This window comes from Trachypithecus francoisi, unplaced genomic scaffold (genome assembly GCF_009764315.1).
Source record: "Trachypithecus francoisi isolate TF-2019V2 unplaced genomic scaffold, Tfra_2.0 Lachesis_group3, whole genome shotgun sequence".
Taxonomy (NCBI): Eukaryota; Metazoa; Chordata; class Mammalia; order Primates; family Cercopithecidae; genus Trachypithecus; species Trachypithecus francoisi.
In genome coordinates this window covers 114,436,605-114,462,943 of record NW_022681468.1, presented here as the reverse complement: position 1 = coordinate 114,462,943, position 26,339 = coordinate 114,436,605, and the positions used below count along the sequence as shown (strand labels likewise).

General features: G+C 55.5%; 1 protein-coding gene across 3 annotated transcripts; it reads left to right on the top strand.

The window, feature by feature from the left end:
- Window positions 1-3,869: 3,869 nt before the first annotated feature.
- CSK (C-terminal Src kinase) lies at window positions 3,870-25,194 on the top strand. Of its 3 annotated transcripts, none has more exons than XM_033189359.1 (13): window positions 3,870-4,483; window positions 20,200-20,279; window positions 20,581-20,694; window positions 20,792-20,904; window positions 21,239-21,458; window positions 22,395-22,488; window positions 22,666-22,731; window positions 22,810-22,909; window positions 22,999-23,089; window positions 23,516-23,589; window positions 23,688-23,883; window positions 23,991-24,077; window positions 24,326-25,194. In XM_033189359.1, exons 2-13 carry the CDS (start codon window positions 20,265-20,267, stop codon window positions 24,506-24,508), a joined length of 1,353 nt encoding a protein of 450 aa, XP_033045250.1. In that variant the 5' UTR covers window positions 3,870-4,483; window positions 20,200-20,264; the 3' UTR covers window positions 24,509-25,194. The 3 variants fall into 3 exon arrangements, with proteins under 3 accessions (XP_033045250.1, XP_033045251.1, XP_033045252.1); XM_033189360.1 differs by lacking the exon at window positions 3,870-4,483 and adding an exon at window positions 4,914-4,944; XM_033189361.1 differs by lacking the exon at window positions 3,870-4,483 and adding an exon at window positions 9,399-9,484.
- The last annotated feature ends 1,145 nt before the right edge of the window (window positions 25,195-26,339 follow it).

Genomic DNA, 26,339 nt, shown 5'->3' with positions numbered 1-26,339 from the left:
CCTGGTCCAGGCCATGCAACAGCCTCCTCACTAGGGCTTTGACCTTTGATCTTCACTCTTTTTTTTGTTTTGTTTTGTTTTGTTTTTTGGAGACAGGGTCTTGCTCTGTTGCACAGGCTTAAGTTGCTCACTGCAGCCTCCACCTCCCCAATCCAAGTGATCCTCCCACCTCAGCCTCCTGGAGGCTGGCTAATTCGAAATTAGAAATTTTTTTGTTGTTGTTGTAGAGACAGGATCTCACTCTGTTGCCCAGGCTAGTTTCAAACTCTTGGCCTCAAGTGATCCTTTTGCTTCAGCTTCCCAAAGTGCTAGGATCACAGGCGTGAGCCACAGCACCCAGCTGACTTTCACTCTTTATTACATCACTACCCTGCTTATAAACATCTTTCAACGGCTCCCCATTGCTCATATGATAAAACCCAAACTCCTGTAATAAAAATCTCTGGCCCACAACACCCTAGGTGGGCCTGTCCCTTCCTAGAACACCACTCTCCCCTGCTTGCCGGTCTCATCACCTTGGCCTTCCGGCTGTTCCTTGAGCCACTGAGGCTTTCTGTGCCTGAGGGTCTTTCACTATCTTCCTGTTCACCTGGAATACCCTCCCCCACTCCTCCAACACTGGCCCAGACCTCTTCCTGAGATCTGGAGGCTGAGCTCTGCCGCCCTAGTCCTCTCTCATCCATGTCTCCATGTCTCTCACCCATGGATGAAGATAGCTCATTGCCTTCACACATGTGCCTGCTTGCTCTCTTTATTTCCATATCCTCTTGGACAGGAACCTTGGCAATCTTGCTCACTCCTTCATCTCCAGCATCCAGAACAATGCCTAGTGTAGCGGGTGACCGGTGGTGCGGAGGTAAAAGAATTTACCAAGGCCGGGCGTGGTGGCTACCGCCTGTAATCCCAGCACTTCGGGAGGCCAGGGCGGGTGGATTATTTGAGGTCAGGAGTTTGAGACCAGCCTGGCCAACATGGTGAAAACCATCTCTACTAAAAATAAAAAATTAGCTGAGCATGGTGGCACACACCTATAGTCCCAGCTACGTGGGAGGCTGAGACAGAAGAATGTTTGGATGCTAGAGCGGGAGGTTGCAGTGAGCCGAGATCATGCCACTGCACTCCAGCCTGGGTGACAGAACAAGACTCCGTCTCAAAACAAAAACAAAACAAAACAAAACAAAATAAAAAACTTACTAAGACAGTTGTAGATAAAGGCAGATTTATTAGAAAAAGTAGGAAAATACATTGCAAGAAGGTAGAAGAGAAGCTGACTGTCAGGAAACAAAAGGTTGTTGGAGATTTTATAGAATAGTGTTATGCTATCTGTTGAGGTTTTTGTGCAGTATCGACAACGCCGAGGGTGTAGTGAGCTAACCTGCAGGAGTCTGGTGATAGTTGGGCACAGGAAGATTGTGAATTGCTTGCACAGGAGAGCTCTTTGCAATGGACATGAAGAGAGCTATGTCCTGGACATGAAGAAAGGCAGACTCATAGCTTATCGAATTTCTCTTTTTGCTTTCCCTTGCTCCCACCGACCTGACTCCCTTTCCCTAATTAGCACTTCACACCTAGCACTTAGTAGGTGCTCAATAAGCATTTGTTGAGAGAATGAATGAGTGAATGAATGAATGATGATGTTAGAAGTTAATTGGCTCTTCCACCAGAGGACAGGTCTGTGGGAGTGGGGCCCTTTATCGATTTGTTTATGGTTTTATCCCCAGTGTCTGGAGTACAGGAAGATTAAAAAATTTATTTCACCCTGCTGAGAAGAGGTGGAGCCAGGATTCAAATGCAGGTCTATTTGACTCCAAAGTTCACAGCTGGGCCACAGCACACGCAGCGGAAAAAGTCAAGTGTATTTGGGGATAAAGAAAGGTTGGTGACAAAACTGGAACAGGGATTAGAGTATTTTCCCCAAATCCCTAGTCCTTTCTTTCCCATTCTGCTAGCTGATTCAGCCAGGGGAGGGGAGATGTCAATTTCTTCCTCCCAGAAGCCTTTGCAGAGCTGCTGAAGTGCTTTCTTTTAGGCTGAGAGGCGGCCCCCCATCCCACCCCATATTATCATTCCATCTTGACCTCAGAGGAAAGAAAGGGAAACCAGCTCTGCTGAGCACCCTTTCCACTCCCTCACCCCCGGCCGTTATCTTGCTGAATCTGCACTATCTATCATGAGAGAAGAGTATTTTGAGCCTGATCTTACAAAAGAGGAAACAGCTCAGAGACCTTAGGTAACTAGCCCTAAGTCACACAGCTAGTAAGTTGACGGGTTGAAATTTAACTTGGAGACTTGAACCCCAAATTCATCCTTTTTCTGTCACACCACACCTATCGCTGAAACTCATGGCTGTCTCCTCAAAGGACATCCCTCCCCAAAGGGCTGGCTTCAGCTGGGAAACCGGCCTAAGGGTGCCCTGGGTCAGAGGGCCAACCTGTGGTTTTGGGGGCAGCTCCTGCTCCTGGCATCCGAGGCTCTTTAAAACAACTGCAGCCATACTGTCTCCCAGCTCTGTCTCCCGCAGGGCTCTTTGGCCTCTTCTCGCTCCCTTGGGCCTCTTCATGCTTATTTTGTGTTCCAAGACTTTGTCAGCATGCCCCACTTCCTCCCCACCAACCCCAAGAATGCCTCTTCCCTCTGTCCACATAAGCCTGACCCTTGCTTCAGAGTCTAGTCCCTAGAAAGTCCCTCACCTTCACCTCCTGCCTACGCTGGAGTCTCTGGTCTCGTCCTCATCACTGTATCCCCATTCTGTTCCCCGGTCTCGCCCTCATCACTGTACCCCCCATTCTGTTCCCCCGCCACCCTGCACTCTCCCACCCGCCTCACGCCTGAGCACGCTGTCCTCTCCTGTGACTCAGAGCAGGTCATCTCCCTGCTTCTTGTTAACAATGATATAACAGCTCTTGCTTAAGGGAGGGCTCCTCACGTGCCAACTACTGCACACTAAGCACTTTAAATGTATTAACTAATTTCCTCCCCTCCCCACAAAAACTTAAGAAGTCGGTGCCATTATACATCACCTATTTTACCAAACGGGGAAACTAAAGCACAGAGAGGTTAAGTAACTTGCCCAAGGTCACGGAGCTGCTGACAACTTCTTTATTGCCTCCAGGCTGAACATAAACTCCAAGAAAGTCCCATGAGGCTCTTCAGATCTTTTTTGCCCCTGTTGTTTGCAGGAACCCATCTCCCACCACTCTCCCCCACCCACACTGCAAGTGGCAGCCGCCTGAGCTATTTTTAGATCCCAGAAGCCACCAAGCTCCCTCCGCACTCCCCGCCCTTGTGCATGCAGTTCCCCTCTGCCTGGTCCCGGCTCTGTGAGGTCTCCCCGTTAGCCCTCGCTTTCTTTCTGCCCCCTGGGAACCGTGTCCGCCACCTCTCCACTTTGATCAATTATTTCCTTGCGATTGTCTGTTGGCCTGTCAGCCTACCCCCACCCGACCGAGAACGCCTTGACGGTAGTGAAATGATCTTGCCAATAGACTCCAGAGCAGGCTCCGCCACGATGTCAGCGCCAGGAAATGTTGGTGAATGAATGAATTAAGGCTTTCGGCTGGGAGTCAGGCCCACTCTCCACAAACAGACCTGAGGAGAGGGGCCCAGGCCCGGCCCTCAGCGCTTCGGCAGCGGGAGAGCTGTGTCCAGAGAAGGCTGGGAGGTTGCTCCCAGGCCGGCTGGTGTGCGCTGTGAGGGAGACCCTGGAGCCTTCAACGTAGCCAGGCAGGCAAGTGGGGGCAGGGCGTGGGCGCGGACACACCCCCCGCAGTGCCCCCGGCGCCCGGCAGGGGGCGCCACCCCGCCGGCCCACGCCCCGCCACGCGCCGGGCAGGCCCCCTCGCGCAGGCGCGCTGCCGCGGGCGGAGGATCCGGGCCGCGCTTCCTCTCGCCAGGCCTGCGAGCTTCCTCCCAGCGGAGCCCCGGGCGAGCCGAGGTTGGCGGCCGCCGCCGAGCCCGCTGCTGCCTTCCCGTTCCTGCCCCACCCGCGCCTTGCCCGGGGGGTCCTGCCGGGGCGGGGTCCTGCGCCGCCGTCGGGGCCATACCCCGGCCCGCCGTCCCTCCAGCCCCAGCCAGTCTCTGGCCGCCGGAGCCCGCGGGGCGTGGAGCGCGAGGAGCCGCGCGGCCCCGATCGAGCGTCCGGGGCGGCCCCCGGCAGCCAGCGCGACGTTCCAAAATCGAACCTCAGTGGCGGCTCTCGGAAGCGGAACTCTGCCGGGTCCGCGCCGGCTACATTGTTTCCTCCCCCCGACTCCCTCCCGCCCCCTTCCCCCGCCTTTCTTCCCTCCGCTACCCGGGCCCTGCGGCGGTCCCCCTGCCTCTGCCTGGCGGTCCCTCCTCCCCTCGCCTCGCACTCGTACCCCTCTGTACCGCACCCCCTGGGGACCCCTGTGCCCCTCCCCTCCCCCCTGACCGCATGGACCGTCCCGCAGGCCGCTGATGCCGCCCGCGGCGGGGTGGCCTGGACCGCAGTGCCCCAAGAGAGGTGAGTGCCTGGCCGTCCCGGAGTGTCCCCTGGAGGGAAGAGGGTGGAGGTCGCGCGTCTGGTCTCTGTTGCTGCCACTGTCGCGTCCACTCCCATTCCCCGCTTCTCCTCTCTATCCCCTCTCTCCTTTACTCCCTTGCAAGGGTTCGAATTCTCCCAGGAGCCACTGTCAGAACCCAAATGGGAAGGGAGTGCACGAGGGACGTACTGCCCTGCAGCTCCACGGACTCATCTTCTCATCCCGAGTCCCCCGTCTGTGGAGCTCAGAGTAGGAGGTGGCTGGAGTCTGGAGGAAGAGGATCTGTATGGGCCAGGTCCCTAGAGAGAGTGCTGGACTCCCCTGCCGTTCCCTGTCCAGGGCCTCCCTGCAGGTGCCCTGACTTGCTTGGTTCTGACCCCTCCCTCATTATCCCACCATGACCCTGTGGGCTGCAAGCAAGCCCAGGGCCCAGTCACCTCGGGTGAGCAGTTAGAAGCCCAGGTCCTGGGACTGAGCCTGTCACCCTTGGCCTCTCAGAAGACCAGGCCTAAGCCAAGGGACCTCTGACCTTTGGGTGGGAAACTGGGCAGGCCTTCCGCCCGGGTGGAGGTAACTGAGCTTAGCACCATGCCCCCACCTTCTGGCACCCTGGGGCACCCATTCTCCTAGGCTCTTTGTGGTCCAGACCAGGTGTCAGGAAGGGGTGTGTCCAGCCAGCAGATTTTTGGAGCTTAACTACCAGTTCACTTCCCCGCCCATTTTGTACACCCGAGAACCAAGGCTCAAAGGGAGAAGTTGCTACCCCAGGCCCCTAGTGGAGTTAGGCTGGCTATCCTCTCATCCCCAGCTCTGCAGGGCTGGATGGCTGTGGGTAGAAGGAAACCAGACAGGCACCATCACCCAGTGGGTACACAGGCCCCCCAGCCTGGCCCCGGAGGGACTGTTGGTTGAGCACGTGCTTCCCTGCAGAGGGCTGGAGGCAGTGAAAGGGCTTCTGGCCCCAGCTGTGGCTGGGTCAGCTAGCAGGAGATGTGGGGAATGTGTGGTGTGGGGCCATCTGTGTGGTGTGGCAGGAAGGCCGGGTCCTGGCCCCGGCTCTGAGTTGAAACAACCTGGTGGTCAGTCCTGACCCAGCGCTCCCCACACCTATGGCCCAGCTGGCACAGGAGCAGCCAAGTTCAGAATATAAATGGGGTCAGATGGGAACCGTGGAAGCCCTGTCTCCACTGGCAGCAGGCTACAGAGTGGGGACACCCAGGGGGCCTATTTTAAGCTCCTAGTACCCTGGCCGTTCCAGTACCTTTCTTGGTTGTGGCCACAGCAGGAACAGGGCAAGGGCAGCAGGGGTGAAGTTGGGGCCTGGCAGGATCCTCTGGCCCAGGAGAGTAGGCATTGCCCTAGAGGGTGTTGAGTGGTGTCTGGGCTCCCTTGGAGCTGCTGGCAGTTTTGTCCTGCTGGGTCCCTGCTCACAATTTAGGTTTTTTTGTTTTTTCAGTTTTTTTCTGGCTGTCCTGACATGCACAGTGGAGGAGACCCAGATGTCCTGGGCCTGTGAGACTCCCCTCACATGGCCCCACACCCAGCCTTAACTTCCTTTCCAGCCTGAGGGACTGGGGCTGGAGCCTGACATGGTTGGCTCCCTCCCACCCCAAGCCAGCCTTTTTTATTTTTATTTTATTTTTATTTTTACCAACTGTGAGCTATGAGGGTGCGACCCAGGGTCCAGGGCCTTTGAAGAAAGGAGTCTGGCTTCTGGCTAGCACGTGTGCAGGGATGTGCTTTTCATGCATTCTGAGAGGGAGTGAGCTTGGTGCCCTCCTCCCTCTCAGAAGCGGCTGCTCTTCTCTCTGCATTGGGTCAGGGGCAAGGAAAGACCAGAAAATATCCCCATTTACCACTGCAGGGGGGCCAGACCCCAAAAGGCTGAGCCACACAGAGTGGCCCACGGCAAGGGTTGGAAAGTTTGGGGACAGAATGCAGCTTCCTCCAAACAAATATAGGTAGGGGTTGAGGCCCATGATCCACAGTGTGATGTGGCTGCCCCTCAAAGGGGGCAGACCTGTCTGGGTGCGGTTCTGGGCTCCATCTTTTGAAGGATTTTAAAACCTTGACAAGTCGTCTTCAAAGAACCAGGGATGTTGATTGAGTCTGGGAAAGAGAAAGTAGGGTCAGATTCTCCTGTGTCTGAGGGACTGTCCCAAATGAGAAAGGCATCCTGTGGCAGAAGTTGTCCCAGACACCTGGGCCAGAGCTAGGGAGCAGGCGGGTCCCAGGGAAGTGGATCTGAGCTCATTCTAGGGAAACTATGAATGTACTCATTTTCTTGATTTAGAAAATAACAAAATAGCGCTACAGGAAATTTAGAAAACGAACAAAAATCACCCACTATTTCTTCAGCAGGCAGTGACTGTGTTAGCATTTTGGAGTTCCCTGCTGGTCTTTTCCCCGTCTTTTTCCTTCATCGCCGTTGTCACTGGAGTGTGTGTGCCGTGACACCTTTTTTCATTTAATACTGCGTCTGTGGGCATTTTCTCATGGTGCTACATGGTCTAAGTAACGTTGCTTCTAAAAAGCTACCGAATATTCCAGGCTGGCCTGCTGCAGCGCCATCACCCATACACAGGAGCGTGTGCATTTTTCCCCTCTGTTGCTGTTGTGGTTGTCATTACTGTGAGTCCCAAAAGCAGCCAGGGTGTTGGAGGGCACGGGCAACTTGGCACCCAACTGAATATGGGTTCCAGGCTCAGACATACCACTTAGACCCAGGGTGGAGGGACATTAGACAGGTCACTGACCTGCTGAGCTGCCTTTATATAAATAACAGGATGGTGACATCTACTTTAGAGGAAGGTGGAAGAACAGTGTCAACTAACTAACCAAGGGACTCTGAAGTGCCTGGCACAGTCCTTCCTGCACTCCCTCTAGGAGTAGGACTGGCATTGTTGAAGGAGTGTCAACGGCTGGCTGCCTCAACCTGTGGGGAAGGTGCCTGAGCCACGAGCCGATGTTGGCTGACCACTCACCTGGCAAACAGGTGGTCTCTGCCTGGGGAGCCCCTCTGAACCCCCTTGGCCCTGAGGTTCTAGAATACTATGGCCAGTGCCCTCCCCTTTCCCCATTACCATGTGATTGCCTGGCCTACGGCATGGGGCTGGCCCTGGGAAGATGGGCTGCTGGTTAGGGTCCAGGACCTGACTCCACCGTTTCCCTTTCCAGTCTCCCAGCATCAGAGCTGAATAGACAAGGTATCTTCTTTTTTTTTTTTTTTTTGGTGAGATGGAGTTTTGCTCTTGTTGCCCAGTCTGGAGTGCAATGGCATGATCTTGGCTCACCACAACCTCCGGCTCCCGGGTTTAAGTGATTCTCCTGCCTCAGGCTTCCAAGTTGGGATTACAGGCATGTGCCCTCACGCCTGGCTAATTTTGTGTTTTTAGTAGAGATGGGTTTTCTCCATGTTGGTCAGGCTAGTCTCGAACTCCCGACCTCAGGCGATCTGCCCACCTCGGCCTCCCAAAGTACTGGGATTACAGGTGTGAGCCACCACACCCAGCCGACGAGGCCTCTTAAGAGCCTGGCTGCCTCCCACCTCCCAGCTCTGGCTAGGTCAGCCCAGTTCGGCATTTTCCCAGAGGAAATAGAGGCCTGCTTAGCCTGAGACTTAGACAAGGAACCCAGGCATCCCGAACCCCAGCCCAAGAACAGCCATGCCAGCCTCATCTTCCCACCCTGTCCCAGTAGCCAAGGAAGGGAAGGAAGCTGGGAGATTGAGGGTAGGGGGATTCTGGAGCCTCCCAGAGCTTCCCAGAAGGGAGTTGGACACACCAGGAAACTCATGTGTTAGCCTCCCCCTTCTCAGCAGGTGTTCCCCAGGTCTAACCTGAGTGTGTTTCACTGTGACATACCTGCTTCCTCTTGTTCTGCTTTTATGGAGACCAGAGTAACTGGGAGTGCCCTCCTACAGCCACCCTGTGGGCAGTAGCAGGACACCGGTCTCTACTTGGCAACCCTGGGCCTAAGAGACTGTAGCCCCGGATGACCCTAGGGTGGCCCAGGACTAACCTAGGGAAGGGGTCCTCCCCCAGGTGGCCCATTCAGTGCAGAGGTCCCTTGGGCACACGACCTCAGACTCCAGCTGCCATACTCTGGCCGTGGAGTGTCTCCCTCCTCCCTGCTCTTAGTGTAAGGGAAGTGGGCATGACAGCTGCCCTCCTGTCCCACAGCTTGGGATGGGATGAGGTCACAGGGTGGGGTCCGTCCCAAGATGCTGGCCTGGCCTGGCTCAGATGAGAGCCCTTTGGGTGTTTCTCAGTTTCCCCCGCCCTTGGTTGGGGACAGGATGGGTGGAGGAGCAGGCCACCCCCAGCGCCCGGCAGGGAGCACTGCCTCCCTTCCTCCTCCCCTCTGGGTCCCTTCATCCAAGGGCTGGAAATAGAATCCGCTAAGTAATGATTAAAGTCAAATTCAGACCTAAAAATAAAAAGCTGGTGAAGGAAGAGCTGGTGCTCCCTGCATGGCTGAGGGGAGAAGTGAACAGGGAGAGGCTGACTTTGGGTGGCTGAGCCCCTGCTCCTCGGGATCAGGAGTACTCCACCAGTTGAGGGGGTGCTCTTTTATCTACCATGACGTGGCCCATTAAATGTAGACAGCACCAATCAGGGCAGACTGGCAGGACCCATTAGAAAAAAAAATCCCATTTTTCCCATGGGGAAACTGAGGCCCAGAAAGGAGAAGTGGTTTGTCCAGTGACTATTTGAGAGCTCCCCTCAGCAGGCCCCCAGGGACTGGAGGGCCCTGTGCAGCCCAGCCTGCCCTTTCTGCCTGCTTAGTTTCTCTTCCTGGTTTTAAGGTGCTAAAATGAAGGCAGCTTCTCATCACACACTAGCTGTGCACACACCCTCCAACCGCAGCTTCCCTCCACCCCTCCTTCTGTGGTCTGGGCCCAGAGTCGAAGGAACAAGTAGAAGAGGCTGCTTGGTGCCTCCCTGGCTGTCCTGATCATGGCATGGTTGTAAGCCTTGTAGGCAGGTGAAAACCTGGGCATAATCTGCCCCCCTTGGACCCTGGCTGCTGCTTCTCAGCCCAGCCTGACACCTGGTCCTCATGCAGACTCGCGCATCTATCTGCAGCTTGTGCTGTCCATGCTGCAGGGAGACAGGAGGGAAGGATGAAGAACAAACCCTGAGAGCGCCTCTGCTGGCGGGTGGAGGAAACCAGGAGTCAGTGAGGGGAGGCCTGTGGTTCTCACTTCCTGGCAGGGCTGGTAGGAGCGCTGAAGCTGGGGCTGTGCGTGGGCTGGGGCAGCCTGGAGGGCCTCCCGGAGGGGAAGGGCCTGTGAAAGTCAAGAAGCGTTTGAAGAAGAAGCATGGTAGGGAGAGAGGTCCTTCTTTGGAGCTTCTGCCCTCTCTGGGGCTGCTGGCTATTTTCTGTGTGTCCCTCGACAGGCTCTTGGCCTCTCTGAGAGGCCGGGGTGTGCAGACAAGCAAGAAGTGGGCACAGAAGAACTTCTGCTTCCCAGAGCAGAACAGCCAAGCTCTGGGCAGACCTTCCCTCGGTGCCCCCCACCTGTCCATTTGCAGGATGTCATCTGTCCTGCACAGGGAAAGGTGGGAAGAAAGGTCCCCTAACCAAGGTTCAGACAACTCTGAGCTCAAGTCCCCACACAGCTTGTTCCTCCTCTGCCAGAGATCACCAGTCCTTGCCCCATGGGATGTTTGAAGGATTAAGTAACTAATGCAGTGCCCCAAACCCGGCTGGATCAGTAGGCTGTAACTCCCATGCTCTCATTCTGCAGCCTTCCTGCTAGAGCAGGGTGTTGGTAACGCCCCCATCTCCCTTAAGTAGTAGCAAGTCTGTCCTTTGTGTTGGTCCCCACAGCTTTACCTTCTGAACTGTGTGTTCTGCGGGTCCTGGTTCTGAAGTGGGGAGACCAGAAATCTGGGGGCCAAAGTTCTAGACCGCTCATGGGCCTCTAGCCGTCAGTCTCCCCACCTAGAATGTGGCCGGGAGACTTTGGGGTGAGGGACAAGAACATGACTTTGAAGCGTTCGTTGAAGGTTAGTGCTGAGAGGCTATATGTAAATGCAGGCAAATGAAGATGCAAAGACCACATCCTGTGCTAAGGGGGTGGAGGAGCAGAGGCCTGGGTTAGGGCCCTGGGGAGGCCCAGAGTCCCCATTGCCCAGCGCACGTAGGTAATTAGGATCCTGAGCGGTAATTAGAAACCTTTCTGGGCCAGGAATGGCAGCCTCAAGCCGCAGCGGTGCCTGGGGAGGAGGCTCCCCATTAGCCTGCTCTAACCCCAGCCCCCACCTCTCCCAAACCGCTAGACGGGATTTCCGGTCCTACTGAACCATTGGGGGCAGGAAAAAAAAAGCCAGTGAGTTGCTGTAATTTGGTATTTATCCGTTAAATCTGCCCCCTCCTTCGGTCAGGGTGCTGACAGGAGCCCCGGGATAGGGGTAGGGCAGCGTGCACTGGAGCCAGAGCAGACATTCTTCTGTTCCTTCGTGACCCCCCGGGAGGTGTAGGCATCTCCAAGGTCCTGGCGCCCAATTCTGCTGCTGCCCACCCTGAGACACCTATGCAGTGGGGGTGGACCACCAGCACAGGCTGCAGGGGTCAGTAGAAGCCCTCCAGCACCCTTCCTTGCCTGATGTGCGGTGGGGAATGTCACAGTGCCTCAGCCTGGTGTCCTCTGCAGAACCAGAGGTGGGGCTGATTTTATTGCTGCCAAACTTGCCCAACTGCTGGTGGGTGCCCCGCCCTCCTCAGGTGCACTGCCCTTTGGAGGGGCGGGCCCAGATTTGAAACTTAATTCTGCGTGTATCTGTACTATGACCTGTAGGCCCTGCTCAGAGGCTCCCTGGGCCCCCATCCTGAACCTTCTTCAGTCTTCATTAACTCGCTCTGTACCACAGTTTGCAGTCTTAATCCTGGTCTACTCCAAGGCACCCCTCTCTCAGTCACTTTCCCCTCAAAGCCTTCTAGCTCCTGCTCCCCTCACCCTTCTTCCTGGAAGCCTTCCTGGGTAGCCCCTGTCTCACAGTCTGTGGAGGCACTGAGCACACCAGGCCATGGTTGACCATCCAGTAACCAGGAGGACAGGAGCCAGGTCTGTATTTTATAGGGGTTCCCAGCATCCAGCCCTGGCCTGTGCACAGAGAAGAGGCAGGTGAATGGTGACCTTGGGTCCCCAAAGGCAGGATCTCTTGAGTCCTTTCCTTCTCCACCCGGATATCCTGGCCCACCAAGCATGGCTCTGGGCACACAGGAAAGCTTCCAGAACACTGGCTCAAAGAATGAGAAGGCAAGGTGGACCTTGCTGTTGCCTGTTGCCTGTTGCCTGCAGTGGCTGTCCCCATCCCCCAGAGCATCCAGCTGGGTCCTGTGGCAGCACTAGAGTCTCCGGGGGCCATGGCCCTGAGTTCCCCCAGGTCTTTTGTGCACTTCCCTTTTCAGTGGGTATTTTTAGCTGGGTGTAAACAGTTACTGAAGGCTCCCACGCCCCATTAGGCAGCAGAGTTTTGGCAACGGGGGAAGGGCAAGGGAGCCCCTTGACCTCCCCTGGCCCTCAGCACATGCCTGGCCTTGGGGGTCTACAGCTGCTTCCAGGGTAGGAAAAGGGCAGCCTGGGAGTTTCTGGGCTCCCAGTTCTTTCTCCCCACGCCTCGTCAGCCTGGGCTCCCAAGAAAGGCCTGCCTGAGGCTGCAGCCACTGACCTCAGCGCTTGGGCACAATGCCAGCCTGTTCCCAGGACCCCAGCACAAGGGCTGCTGGGAGTCGGGTTTGGGGCAGGAAGTCAGAGTGAAGCACTGGTCCTGCCACATTCCAAGCCTCTTGTCCCCTAGCCCTGTGGGAATGGGGTGACAGCTGCTGTCCCTTTGGGGTTTAACTATAGTCCCATTGGTTATGAGACCTCTGTGTGGTACAGCCATGTACCACAAGCCTGACATCCCCTTTTGTTCGTTGGTTCATTCATTCATTCAGCACTCATTTCCTGAGCAGCCACTTTGGGCCCAGCCCATGTAGACGTGAATCAGATCCTCACTTTCCCCCTGCAGAGCTCCCAGTCCACCCTAAACCACAGGCCACAACCAGTGAGGTTCTCACTGGAGCACAGGGATGTGTGAGAGGCCTCGGAGGCCTCGGCACCCAACACAGCTGGGGACCCAAGGAAGGCTCCAGGGAGAGGTGGTTTACAAAAAGTTTCTTATTTCATTTTAAGGGGGAAGGTAATAGATGCATGTGGCTTTAAAAAAATAATAATGCTTTTTTTAAAAGCCCAGAAGGACAAAATAGCAAATGAACAGTGAAAAGTAAGTTTCCCTTGAACTTGATCTCACTCGCCCTTCCCATCCTAGAAGCAACCTCTGTTACCAGTTTCCTCTGTCTTTCCAAAGATAATCAAGGCATATTTGAGTTTAGGGAGGTATTGTATTAATACCTCATTAAAAACACAACTTGTAGTATTCCATAGAGAACCTGCACCTGGCTTTTTTTCACAGCCTGTTATGTTGAGTATTTCAAACCTACCAAAAAGTTGAAGTAATAGTATAATGAATATTCATATATCCTTCATGCAGATTTGCGAGTTCTTAACATTTTGCCACATTTACTCTAGCTCTTCTTTTATCTACATAGGCGTTTGTGTGTATTTTTTGCTGATTTGAGTGTTAGTTGTAGGCATTGTGTCTTTCACCGTAAGAACTTTAGCGTGTATCTCTTACATAATCATGTCATGATCACACTTAAGAAAATTGACATTAATTCCATATTATTTGTTATGTCCATTTCCCCTGTCCCCAAGTGATTTTATAGCTGTTCCCCGACCACCCCTTGATAGAGAATTCAATTCCAGATCATTCATTGAATCTTGTTGTCATGTTTCTTTAGTGTCCTATTTAATCTAGAACATTCTCCAGCCCTTTTTTTGTTTTGCTCTTTTATGACATTGACATGAAGAGTCCGGGCCAGTTGTTGTGGATTTGTCTGATTGCTTCTCCCTGGTTGGAGTCAGGTGGAGCAGCTCTGGCCGGCACACCCCGCTGGGCGATGCAGAGTCCTCCAGGAGGCACTTAGTGTCCATGCGTCGCCTTGCTGGTGATGCTTCACTGGATCCCTTGGTTCCAAGGGTGTCTGCACGTCTCCGTGTAGAGCAGATGCTCCTTCGTCTTTCCAATTAGCCTGTGGGATGGGACTTGGAAGCTGTGTCTGTTCTGCTCCCCTGGCAACTTTTTCTTCAATGACTTGAGCTGGTGTTTTGCCGTTTTCCATACTCTATCATGGGGGAGTGTTCAGTATCGGCACCTAGAGATCTCCCTTGGCCCCATCACAGCTAGAGCTATGCTGTCCCCTTTTAGGGACATCTTGTAATTTATCCACCCAGCCCCCCACTGAGGGACGTAAGGGCTCTCTCTCCATCATCTCCTGCTACTACAGACAGCACTGGAGGGACTGTCCTGCTGTGTTTTTTTTAAGGCATGGGTACTCCAGAAGCAGTTCCTCAGCTGCACCCCCAAGGTTGAGTGGCAGTCCCTCGGTAAAGAAGGAGGAGAGAGTGGGAAGGGAATGGCAAGGCCGGGAGGGAGACAGGGCACAGGTGTCCTGGAAACGGCAGATGGGAAACAGGTCTGGCTAAGGTACCAGAAGCCAGCAAGTCCCAGAAAGGTCAAGTGACTTTCCCAAGGTCACACAGCAAGTTGATGGCAAAGCCAGGTGCAGGACTCAGAGCCTCTGACACCCAGGACGATGTTCCTGCACTGCTCCATAGAGTAGCCCGACTCTTAAGTTTAAATAACCCCAGGAAAGACCGCCTCTCTGTGCCTGACCCCTGCTGAGTTGTGGAATCCTAAGTTTGCAGTAGCTCCTCCCAGCCACTCTGGCTCTCAGCCTCTGGCCTGGAGTGGGAGGATGGTCTCACCTTCTGGAGATGTTTTAAGAAGGAGACCCCAGCCGAGGCACTGGCTGGGAGGCCACTGAGCCATCTTGGCTGCGGTCTCTGACATCAGCACTTGGGCACAATGCCAGCCTGTTCCAGGACCCCAGCACAAGGGCTACTGGGAGCCGGGTTTGGGGTAGGAAGTCAGAGTGAAGCACCGGTCCTGCCACATCCCAAGCCCCTTGTCCCCTAGCTCTGTGGGGGTGGGTGATAGCTGCTATCCCTTTGGGGTTAACTTTGGAGTTAACTATAGTCTCATTGGTTATGGGACCTCAGTGTGATGTAGCCAGACTGGATTCCCCCTTTTGTTTGTTCATTTATTCATTCCTTCGGGGGGCTGATGATCCCACCAGGGAGGAGCCGTCCAAGAGGGTTAGCAGCTCCCACTTGCAGGATGTCTGTGGCAAGGCATGCACCGTTCTGGTGCTGAGAGCCCAACTCCAGTCCTTACAGCAGCTCCCAGAGCCAAGGGTTATCACCAGTCCATTGCACAGATGGAAAAGCTGGGTCCTAGAGTCACAGCCAGCAGAGTAGAGGTGATGAGTTTAGCCCTCTTCCCTGTTTCGAGACCCTCTGAGGCCTTCAGAACCCAGCTCCTTGAGGCGGCCCACCCTGACCACTCCTAGGCTCACCCTTCCCTTAGTGCTGCCCCTGTGCCCCTCTTGGCTGCTTCTCCCTCCTCCCTCCTCCTTCCTCTCTCTCTTTCCCCTAGGCTAGTGTGGTCCCCATGGCAACTCCTGGGGCCTGTCAGGCAGGGAGGCACGGGGCTGTGGGTAGGGCTGGCTCAGCAGCTCAGGAGTTTGACACCTGAGTGGGACAGGATGCTCACTCAAGGTGTGGCCCTAGGGACGCCCGTCTTGCCCCTGTGGGGCAAGAACCCCAGATGAGAATTTGGGGTTCTCATCTGCAAAATGGGGATAATAATAGCTTGTCTGTCTCAGAGTTGTTAGAGGATATGATGAGCCATAACGTGCCAAGGACAGGGCCTGGCACAGAATAAGTGCTCAGAAAACAGGGCCTGTTATTATTTTTATTATTATCATCAAGGCAGTGAGGAGGCGGCGGTGGCAGCAGCTGTAGGCCAGGAAGGGAGTGTTTGCAAACTGACAGCTGGAAGGGTGACTAACAGCGCAGCAGCCTCCGCGCCCCGCTGTGGTGGCAGGGAGTTTGGGGAGGAAGAGGGAGGCATGGGGATGTGGAATGCTAGCAGGGCCCCTATTCAGAAGGACCTAAAGGTTGGGGGCCCAGCCAGCCCTAGTGGCACCCTAATTCAAGCTCTGTCACCCCTAACTAGCTATGTGACTTCAGGCAAATTGTTCAACCAGTTGAGCCTCAGTTTCTGCTTCTGTAAAATGGAGGTAAGAGGGTCAGAAGAGCTCATAATCCTCCTTCCCTCCCCGCCACCCCCACCCCCACAGCTTACAGTCCATGGGAGGCCGGGGCAAGGGGTCCCCGCCATCCCTACCTCCACAGCTTACAGTTCACGGGAGGCAGGGGCAAGGGGTGGTTCCTGTACTCAGAGGTGACTGAGTCATGTGGATGGAGGCAGGTTTCAGGCTCATCCTCCTTGGGCCTCAGTGTCCCTGCCTAAATAGCAGGAGTTGATGGCCTGGCCTCTGGGAATAGGAAGGGCCTGTGTTCTGGGAGGAACAGAAGCTCTTTCGTCCAGGGGATGGGGCAGGTGCGCACCAGATACTTCCAAGTTCAGGGTTTCTTTCCAGCCCCTCCTCAGCCAGCTTGCAGGGGATCCCTGTCCTCTCCTTCAGTGTAAGTAAGGGATGTGAGACTTAGAAGGGTTGAGTCACTCACCCTAAGTCGCACAGTCAACAGAGCCAAGTATTAAGCCCCAGCCTGACTACAGAGCCAGGTGTGTGGCCTGGAAGTGTTGGTTCTCCCTAGCTGTCTCCTCCCCAGCTCCTTCTGCTCTCCACAATCACATGCTCCCCTGCCCCATCACCCTCAGAATCAAACCCTGGTTCCTCACATTGGCAGTGGAAGCCCCCCTGCTCCCTGGCAGAGTTTATGCCAGGCCCACCTGAAACCATCCCCTACAGTGTCCCCCGAGCAGCGGTGGTCAGGGTGGACTCTGGAAGCATGTGGGGTCCTAGAGCCCCAGATGGGCAGGGTCTGCCTCCCCTCTTCCCTCACCATCGGCTTCCACCCGGGCCAGTTTCTCACACTGTGCCGGTCCCCTGCCTGACACTGTTGCTCAGACTGCTACACCAACTGCCTTCCCTGGCCCGCCCTCTGCGTGTCTAAGCCCTGCAATCTTCAGGGCTCAGCCCCAGAGCTCCCTCCTCTAGGGAGCCTGCCTAAGCTCTGCAGTCCCTGCCTACTTTGCACCCCCAGCACTTTGCACTAAAATGTCTTCTCCTATGCCACTGCACTCCAGTCTGGGCAACAGAGCAAGACTCCATCTCAGTAATAATAATAAAATAAAATGTCTTCTTCCATTGGGGTAGGTAGCAATATTTGTGACTGTCAGGCTAGCCCCCAGACCTTATCCATTGTATCAAAGAGCCCAGCAAAGAGGCTCGTGGAGGAGTTTCTCTTCTAACACATTGTGACCACAAAGATGCCACTGGCTCTTTCTCAGCCTCAGTTTCTTCACCTGTAGAAAGGAAACAGTAGTTCCAGCCCCTGTGCTCCCTGAGACAGGTCCAAGGGGGCCCTGGGCTGGGACTACAAAGTATGTGTGTGCAGACGGGTGGGTTGCTGCTCTTAGGGAATGGGGTTGACTAGGGTAGCTTTTTTTGGGAGTCAACTTTATTGAAGTAAATATATGGTTGACCCTTGAACAACACAGGAGTTGAGGGCATCAGCCTCCTCCCTGCAGTCAAAAAAGTGTATATTAGCTTTTGACTCCTCAAAAACTTTACTACTAATAGCCTTTTGTTGTCAGAAAGCCTTGTAAAGTTGACACTCATTTTGTTTGTTACATATATTATGTACTGTATTCTTACAATAAAGTAAGCTAGTGAAAATAAAATGAGAAAATCATATGGCCAGGTGCAGTGGCTCATACCTGTAATCTCAGCACATTGGGAGGCCAGGGCAGGCGGATCACTTGAGGCCAGGAGTTCGAGACCCACGTGGCCAATATGGTGAAACCCTGTATCTACTAAAAATACAAAAATTAGTCTGCTGTGGTGGGCACGCCTATGATCCCAGCTACTCAGGTGGTCAAGGCATGAGAATCACTTGAACCTGGGAGGCAGAGGTAGTTGCAGTGAGCCGTGAGTCACCCCACCACTGCACTCCAGCCTGGGCGACAGAGTCTCACTCTGTCTCAAAAAAAAAAAAGAAGCCGGGCGCGGTGGCGGGCGCCTGTAGTCCCAGCTACTCGGAGGCTGAGGCGGGAGAATGGCGGGAACCCGGGAGGCGGAGCTTGCAGTGAGCCGAGATGGCGCCACTGCACTCCAGCCTGGGCGACACAGCAAGACTCCGCTCTCAAAAAAAAAAAAAAAAAGAAAAGAAAATCATAAGGAAGAGGAAATATATCTACTGTTCTTTAAGTGGAAGGGGATCATTATGAAGGTCTTCATCCTTCACATTGAGTAGGCTGAGGAGGTAGAGGAAGAGCTGGTCTTGCCATCACAGAGTTGGCGGAGGTGGAGGCGAAGGAGGTGGAAAGGGAGGCAGAAAACGCAGGCACACCCAGTGTAACTTATTGAAAAACATCCAGCCACGTGTGGTGGCACATACTGATAGTAACAGCTACTCAGAAGGCTGAGGCAGGAGGATTGGCTGAGCCCAGGGGTTGAGGCTGCAGTGAGCTATGGTCACGTCACTGCACTCCTGCCTGGGCAATAGAGTGAGACCGTTTCTCAAAGAAAAAAGGAAAAAAATCCATGTGTAACTGGACCTGCGCGGTTCAGCCCCGAGTTGTTCAACGGTCAACTGTACACCAAAAAGTGTGCCGATCACAAGGGTACAGCTCAGTGAACTGTCACAGAGTGGACCCACTTCATGATTCGGCTCAGACAGTCAGACAACCAACCCCACAGGTCCCCTTGCATTCCTTCCAGTCTCCCTGTCCCAAGAGCAGCTATCCTGACAGCATGGATTAGTTTGGCCAGATTTTGAACTTATTCATATGGAATTACATAATATGTACTTTTCTGTGTCTGGCTTCTTGGTTAACATTTTATTTATATATATATATATATATATTTTTTTTTTTTTTTTTTTTTTTTTTTTTGAGACGGAGTCTCGCTCTGTCGCCCAGGCTGGAGTGCAGTGGCCGGATCTCAGCTCACTGCAAGCTCCACCTCCCGGGTTTAAGCCATTCTCCTGCCTCAGCCTCCCGAGTAGCTGGGACTACAGGTGCCCGCCATCTCGCCCGGCTAGTTTTTTGTATTTTTTAGTAGAGACGGGGTTTCACCACGTTAGCCAGGATAGTCTCGATCTCCTGACCTTGTGATCCACCCATCTTGGCCTCCCAAAGCGCTAGGATTACAGTATTTATTTATTTAGAGGCAGGATCTCGCTCTGTCACCCAGGCTGAAGTGCAGTGGTGTGACCTTGGCTCACTGTAGCTTTGACCTCCCCAGGCTCAAGTGATCCTCCCACCTCAACCTCCTGAGTAGCTGGCACTAAAAGCACGCAGCACCGCCCTCAGCTAATTTTTGTATCTTTAGTAGAGACTGGGTTTCACCATGTTGCCCAGACTGGTCTTGAACTCCTGGGTTTAAGCCATCTGTCTGCCTCAGCTTCCCAAAGTGCTGCGATTAGAGGTGTGGGCCACTGTGCCTGGCCATCATTATGTTTCGGAATTTATCAGGATTGGCCAGGCACGGTGACTTATACCTGTAATCCCAGCATTTTGGGAGGCTGAGGCGGGTGGATCACCTGAGGTCAGGAATTTGAGACCAGCCTGGCCAACATGGCGAAACCCCATCTCTACTAAAAATACAAAAATTAGCCGGGTGTGGTGGTATGTGCCTGTAATCCCAGCTACTCAGGAGGCTGAAGCAGGAGAAGAACTTGAACTCAGGAGGTGGGGGTTGCAGTGAGCCGAAATTGTGCTACTGTACTCCAGCCTGGGCGACAGAGCCAGACTCCATCTCAGAAAAAAAAAAAAAGCAAGGAAAAGAAATTCATCAGGGTTATTTGATGGTTGGAGTTTGTGTTGGAGTTTATTTGATGATTGGAGTTTGCTGCCGTTCGTAGTCCCTTTTGTGAATATGCCACTGTTTATCCATTTTCCTCTGGATCGGCATCTGGGCAGCTCCCAGTTTGAGGTTTATTACTAAGCATGCCGCTTGTAGCCCTCCTATGTCTGTCTAAGTAGACACATGCCCTGTGTTCTCTTGGTGTATACCTAGAAGTGGGGTTGGTATACATTTAGAGATGCCCAGGCAGGCTTTTGCAGGTGAAGGACCTGAGGGCCCACAGCATAAGGGACTTTCCTAGATCACACAGCCCCTTCTCAGAGCTGCCCCAGGGCCCTTTTCCCCACAGAACAGTAGCTGGAACTAGGCCTGGGGCTGATGGGGCCGATGGGCAGTTGGCTGTAGTCCTGCTAGCCCTCTAAGCCCCCTTGGCTCCTTTCTGTCAGTCTTGAAAGGGCCCCTGTGGCCTTAAGGTTGGTGGCTCCCTCTGTCCCTGGGGGTCCTCAGCCTTCATGCTCCTCTACCCAGTAGCATCAGCCTGCCAGGAGTGGAGAGAATGGCCCGTGTGTCAAATTCCAGCGCAGGATGCTCTTGGCACTGGTTTACGCCCAGTGAGGAGCCAGATCTCAGCAGTTGGGGGGCGTTTCTTCACACCCCTCCTCATTCTGCATGCTCTTCCCCACAGGTCTAATGGTACCAAGTGACGGGTCGGCTCTACTGTGACTCGGGGACACCAGAGCTCCTGAGAAGATGTCAGCAATACAGGTACCACAAGGGTGAGGGTCTGGGACATGCAAGCATTCCCACCAGCCCTGGCGGGTGCTTAGTGGAGGAGAGAGGATGCAGCTTAGATCAACCCACTCCCCTTTTTCCCAGCACTCAGTCAGACATAGGCTGGGGGAAGTGGGGGAGTCTCAACAGGAAGGGACCCAGGGCTCGTTCTCTGGGCAGAGCACCTCACCCAGGCCCACAGAGGCCAGCTTAGAGGCTGTGACCACGAGGGTGTCCGGGCAGGTGGCTGGAGGGGTCCCAGGCTGCACCTGCCCACCTGTCACCTGTCCTGCAGGCCGCCTGGCCATCCGGTACAGAATGTATTGCCAAGTACAACTTCCACGGCACCGCCGAGCAAGACCTGCCTTTCTGCAAAGGAGACGTGCTCACCATTGTGGCCGTCACCAAGGTAATCAGGTGGCGCCCACCCCACCCTCCCACTGCTGGGCCTTCCCTCTGCAGGGGCAGGTGGGCCTGAGAGCATGTCTGGGCTGCCCTCTCCCCAGGACCCCAACTGGTACAAAGCCAAAAACAAGGTGGGCCGTGAGGGCATCATCCCAGCCAACTACGTCCAGAAGCGAGAGGGCGTGAAGGCGGGTACCAAACTCAGCCTCATGCCGTGAGTACTACAAGGAGGGGTTGGGGAGGGAAGGGGCCCTGGTCCTCCTGGAGAAGCATCAGGAACAAGCAGGGAGGCCAGAGTGAGGGGCTGGGGTGTTGGGGAGGGCTTCAGCAGGGAGGTATAGGGCACGGGTGCGGGACCTCACAGAGCAGGGCTGGGAGCAGAGGCAGGAGGGTGTCGAAGAAGGGACAGGGAGCAGAAGAGGAGAGCCTCAAATGCCTGACTGAGCGAGTGTGAGCCACGGGTGCCAAGCAGAGGGAAACCCTTCAGAAAGGGGAGCCAGGGTCAGTACCTTTGGGCCACCGTGACCTCCGGCCCTGCTGCTCCCCAGTTGGTTTCACGGCAAGATCACACGGGAGCAGGCTGAGCGGCTTCTGTACCCGCCGGAGACAGGCCTGTTCCTGGTGCGGGAGAGCACCAACTACCCCGGGGACTACACGCTGTGCGTGAGCTGCGACGGCAAGGTGGAGCACTATCGCATCATGTACCATGCCAGCAAGCTCAGCATCGACGAGGAGGTGTACTTTGAGAACCTCATGCAGCTGGTGGAGGTGAGCGGGAGGTATCCGTGGGTCCTCGCTCCCACCCTCACACACCCTAAACCCATCTGGGGCCTTTGCACATAGCCCTGGCTTCTAGCTCCTGCCCCACTGCTTCTGCCGGGTGACCAGGCCTGTGGGGCAGCTTCTGTGAGCCCTCGTTTCCTCACACCTTGGTGGAGCAGCTGCTGTGTGCCAGGACTCACCTCTGACCCCACAGTGCCACCCCGAGGAGGGGAGCCTTATCCTCATTTTATAGACCAGGAGTCGATGGTTCAGAGCAGTTAGGGGACCCACCTGAGGTCACACAGCTATAATTTGGTGCCAGGACTAGATTCTGAGTCTGTCTGATCCCAGAGCTAACTTTCCATCAGCCACTCACAGACCTGCATGCCCAGAAGTGTGTGCAGAAGCATGAGCCATGCGCCTTGATCGCCAGGGCCCCTGAGGCTCTCGCACCTGCATGGACATGCCCATGGGTCCCTGCAGCTTCCCAGGCCCGCTCTGCCAGTCCTGGCCAGGCCACACCTGGCATCCGGTAGCCACAGGCAGCCTCCCGTGTCCCTCTGTATTTACTCTCATCTCTCTCCCCTGCTGGCCTGGCTTGGCCTGTGGCAGGTGAGGGTGGGGTCCTGGGCACTCCTGGCTAGAGGCTGGTGTCAGGACCAAGCCATAGGTTGCCCTCTGCATTGGATACCGGTGGGGTCCAGAGTGGTAGCAACAGCTGAGTGTCCAGCAGCCACATGTAGGGTGGCATGGGAAATGGGCCATACGTCATAATCCGGGACTTCCCTAACCCCTGCCCTACCAGAAATGGGGAGCCCTCCCCACTCAGTGACGCCAGGCTGGGCGGGGCCGGCCTCTGCCGCCCCCTGGTGGTCAGGCCTAGACGGTGCATATGGGGCACCTTGGGCTGTCTCTGAGCACCCTGCCCCCCACACCCTGCAGCACTACACCTCAGACGCAGATGGACTCTGTACGCGCCTCATTAAACCAAAGGTCATGGAGGGCACGGTGGCAGCCCAGGATGAGTTCTACCGCAGTGAGTGCACCCCACCCCAGACCTCTTGCCCACCCACCTCCTCCCACGCAGGCTTCCTGGCACTGCCCCCCTCCAGGAATCTCCAGAGAACCCCATGTGCTTGATAGTCCAGTCAGCCTCTGTCATCCCAGCCATGTCCCTAGCAGCCTCCAGGCCCTCACTGGCCTCTCCCCACAGGTGGCTGGGCCCTGAACATGAAGGAGCTGAAGCTACTGCAGACCATTGGGAAGGGGGAGTTCGGAGGTGAGCTGGGCCGGGCTGCCTGAGGGGGGGCACCAAGGGACTCAGAACTTGGGAACAAGCCGACCTCTCTGCCCCCAGACGTGATGCTGGGCGATTACCGAGGGAACAAAGTCGCTGTCAAGTGCATTAAGAACGACGCCACCGCCCAGGCCTTCCTGGCTGAAGCCTCAGTCATGACGTGAGTGGGGGCGGGGTAGTGGGGAGGTTGGCCTAGGCTAGGAGTGAGGCTCCGGCTTCCCCTTTCTGACCACTCTCGTCCTGCCCCAGGCAACTGCGGCATAGCAACCTGGTGCAGCTCCTGGGCGTGATCGTGGAGGAGAAGGGCGGGCTCTACATCGTCACTGAGTACATGGCCAAGGTGGGAACCTGCTGAGACCCGGCACTCGGACTTTCCAACTGGCCCGAAACCCCCACTGTGCTCTGGGGCCCCTGCTCCCTCGGTCCCCCGACCCCAAGTGAGCTTTGAGGTCACCAGGCCTGGGCTTTTGTCCTGGTTTAGCATTTATTGACTGTAACCTTGGACAAATCATGTCACCTCCAAGCCTCAGCATCACATCTGGAAAATGGAGATAATAACAGCTTATCCCAGAGATTTGTAAGAGTCAAGGGATAAGGCATGAATAACACAGTGCAGTGTCCAGCACGGATGTCCTGGCCCCTCCCCTCTCCTTCCCTGTCTCACACCTCCTTGGAGTGTCAACACCCACTGGGCCCCAGCCTGCTGTGTGAGAGGGCTGCAGGGCACATCTGACCTCTGGGCCTGGTCTGTCCTTCCTTCCCCCAGGGGAGCCTCGTGGACTACCTGCGGTCTCGGGGTCGGTCAGTGCTGGGCGGAGACTGTCTCCTCAAGTTCTCGCTGTGAGTGAAGCAGCCTCTTGGATGGGTAGGGTTTGAGGGGTACCCTGCCCCGCTATGGGGGTCCCAGTCTGAGGGACGTGTACCTGGCCTACCCCCAGAGATGTCTGCGAGGCCATGGAATACCTGGAGGGCAACAACTTTGTGCATCGAGACCTGGCTGCCCGCAACGTGCTGGTGTCTGAGGACAACGTGGCCAAGGTCAGCGACTTTGGTCTCACCAAGGAGGCATCCAGCACCCAGGACACGGGCAAGCTGCCAGTCAAGTGGACAGCCCCTGAGGCCCTGAGAGAGAAGGTGGGGCAGGCCTCCCCTGGGGCCTACAGAGGTGGGCAGGAGTCCTGGGTCACTCCCCACCCCTAGAGTCCCGGGATCTGACGCTGCTTTTTACATCCACATGGCAGAAATTCTCCACTAAGTCTGACGTGTGGAGTTTCGGAATCCTTCTCTGGGAAATCTACTCCTTTGGGCGAGTGCCTTATCCAAGAATTGTGAGTATAGGTACTGGGATCAGGGTGGCTCTTGGAGCAACGGAGGGGTTGGCAGGGGCATGAGTCTCCTTGGGCCCTGCCTCCCCAGTCAAGGCCTGGAAGCCTCAAGCCTGCCCTGGGGAGCTCACAGGCCACTCTGCGGGCCTGGGTCTGGGGCAGAGCTGATGGGCATCCCTGAGAGGCTGCTGGGTAGATGTCTTCTCTGGGGCCAGGCCCTGGACTGACTCCTGCCATCCTCCTGGCCACAGCCCCTGAAGGACGTCGTCCCTCGGGTGGAGAAGGGCTACAAGATGGATGCCCCCGATGGCTGCCCGCCCGCAGTCTATGAGGTCATGAAGAACTGCTGGCATCTGGACGCCGCCATGCGGCCATCCTTCCTACAGCTCCGAGAGCAGCTTGAGCACATCAAAACCCATGAGCTGCACCTGTGACGGCTGGCCTCCGCCCAGGTCGTGGGCCTGTGGGGACTGAACCTGGAAGATCATGGACCTGGTGCCCCTGCTCACTGGGCCCGAGCCTGAACTGAGCCCCAGCGGGCTGGTGGGCCTTTTTCCTGCGTCCCAGCCTGCATCCCTCCGGCCCCGTCTCTCTTGGACCCACGTGTGGGGCCTGGGGAGCCCACTGAGGGGCCAGGGAGGAAGGAGGCCACGGAGCGGGAGGCAGCGCCCCACCACGTCGGGCTTCCTTGGCCTCCCGCCGCTCGCCTTCTTAAAGAGTTTTATTTCTTTCCTTTTTTGAGATTTTTTTTCCGTGTGTTTATTTTTTATTATTTTTCAAGATAAGGAGAAAGAAAGTACCCAGCAAATGGGCATTTTACAAGAAGTACGAATCTTATTTTTCCTGTCCTGCCCGTGAGGGTGGGGGGGACCGGGCCCCTCTCTAGGGACCCCTCGCCCCAGCCTCATTCCCCATTCCGTGTCCCATGTCCCGTGTCTCCTCGGTCGCCCCGTGTTTGCGCTTGACCATGTTGCACTGTTTGCATGCGCCCGAGGCAGACGTCTGTCAGGGGCTTGGATTTCGTGTGCCGCTGCCACCCGCCCACCCGCCTTGTGAGATGGAATCGTAATAAACCACGCCATGAGGACACCGCCGCCCGCCTCGGCGCTTCCTCCACCGAGCCTGCCTGTCCTGCCCGGTCGTCCCTCCCATGCCATTTTGTCCATCCCCCTGTCTCTGTGAGTGGGGCTGGGTGGGGAGCATGGCCGGGGGATGTAGCCACCGCTTTGTGTCAGCTGCACGAGTGAGTGTCCTGTGTTTGCCCTCAGGGAAGTGCTCACCACCCGCCCCACTGTCCAGCTACTGCCGAGCTCGGCTCTGGAGCCCCATCCACAGGATGCTGCCTGGGGGTTCCAGCTGCCTCCCCTGGTGTGTTGTTCAAGCCTGCAGCACAAGGAGGGCTAGAGCCAGGGATGGGAGGGAGCCCAGGCCTGCACAAATGGGAATGGGATTCTAGTCAAGCCCCCTGTGCAAGAGAGAGAAAAGGCCATGGTGGGCCCGGTGGGCTTCCTCTGGTAGGAAGAGAAGTGTCTCATGCCTGAGAAGATGCTGACCTGGAGGGGGACAAGAAAGCTCCTGGTGGTTCTCCAGTTTTACCCACGATGTCACAGCTTTGCCCTGTCCCCACCCCTGCCATGTGCCAGGCCTGATGTCATACCCGACTTGGCAGGGGCTGAGGATGCAGGGCAGAGAGGAAATCTTGGCACCTTCCAGTCAGGGGGACACCCTCCCCACCCCACCTTGTCAGGGCACATACAGGGAATATGGACCAGCTATGAGATTTTTCTCCCCTCACGCAGGTTGTCCAGGGGCAGTGGTCAGTACAGAACCTCTGAAGGTGTGAGGAGGCTTCACGTATTCCCTGAGGCAGGCAGGTGGGGTGTTCCCCTTGTCCTGTTGTGGCCCTGACCCTTCCTCTACCAGCCAACAGGACCTGAAATCCAGGGAGATCTGACTTTGAAGTCTACCTTGTGTCTGTCCCTCAGCCCCGCTGTAGTTCCATCCACCATGATCTCTCCTGGCCCAGTGCAACAGCCTCCTTGCCACCTCCACTCCATCTTCTCTGCACACTGCCAGACTAATTTTTCTAAAACTACACCATTCATTCAACAACAAATATTTGAATACCTACTGTTTGCTAGGACTGGGGTTCATCAGTAAGCAAAACACACCCTGTGGAGTCCACAGTTGGGAAGACAATCAAATAGTCACATATAGGCGGTGACAAACTTAAGTGCTACATGAGGAACACAAAACATGGGAATC

Excerpts from the sequence above, each read along its gene's own strand:
- CSK (XM_033189359.1), top strand. Across the intron at positions 21,459-22,394 it reads ACCTCATGCAGCTGGTGGAG|CACTACACCTCAGACGCAGA; the intron begins GTGAGCGGGAGG and ends CACACCCTGCAG. Across the intron at positions 23,590-23,687 it reads TGTCTCCTCAAGTTCTCGCT|AGATGTCTGCGAGGCCATGG; the intron begins GTGAGTGAAGCA and ends GCCTACCCCCAG.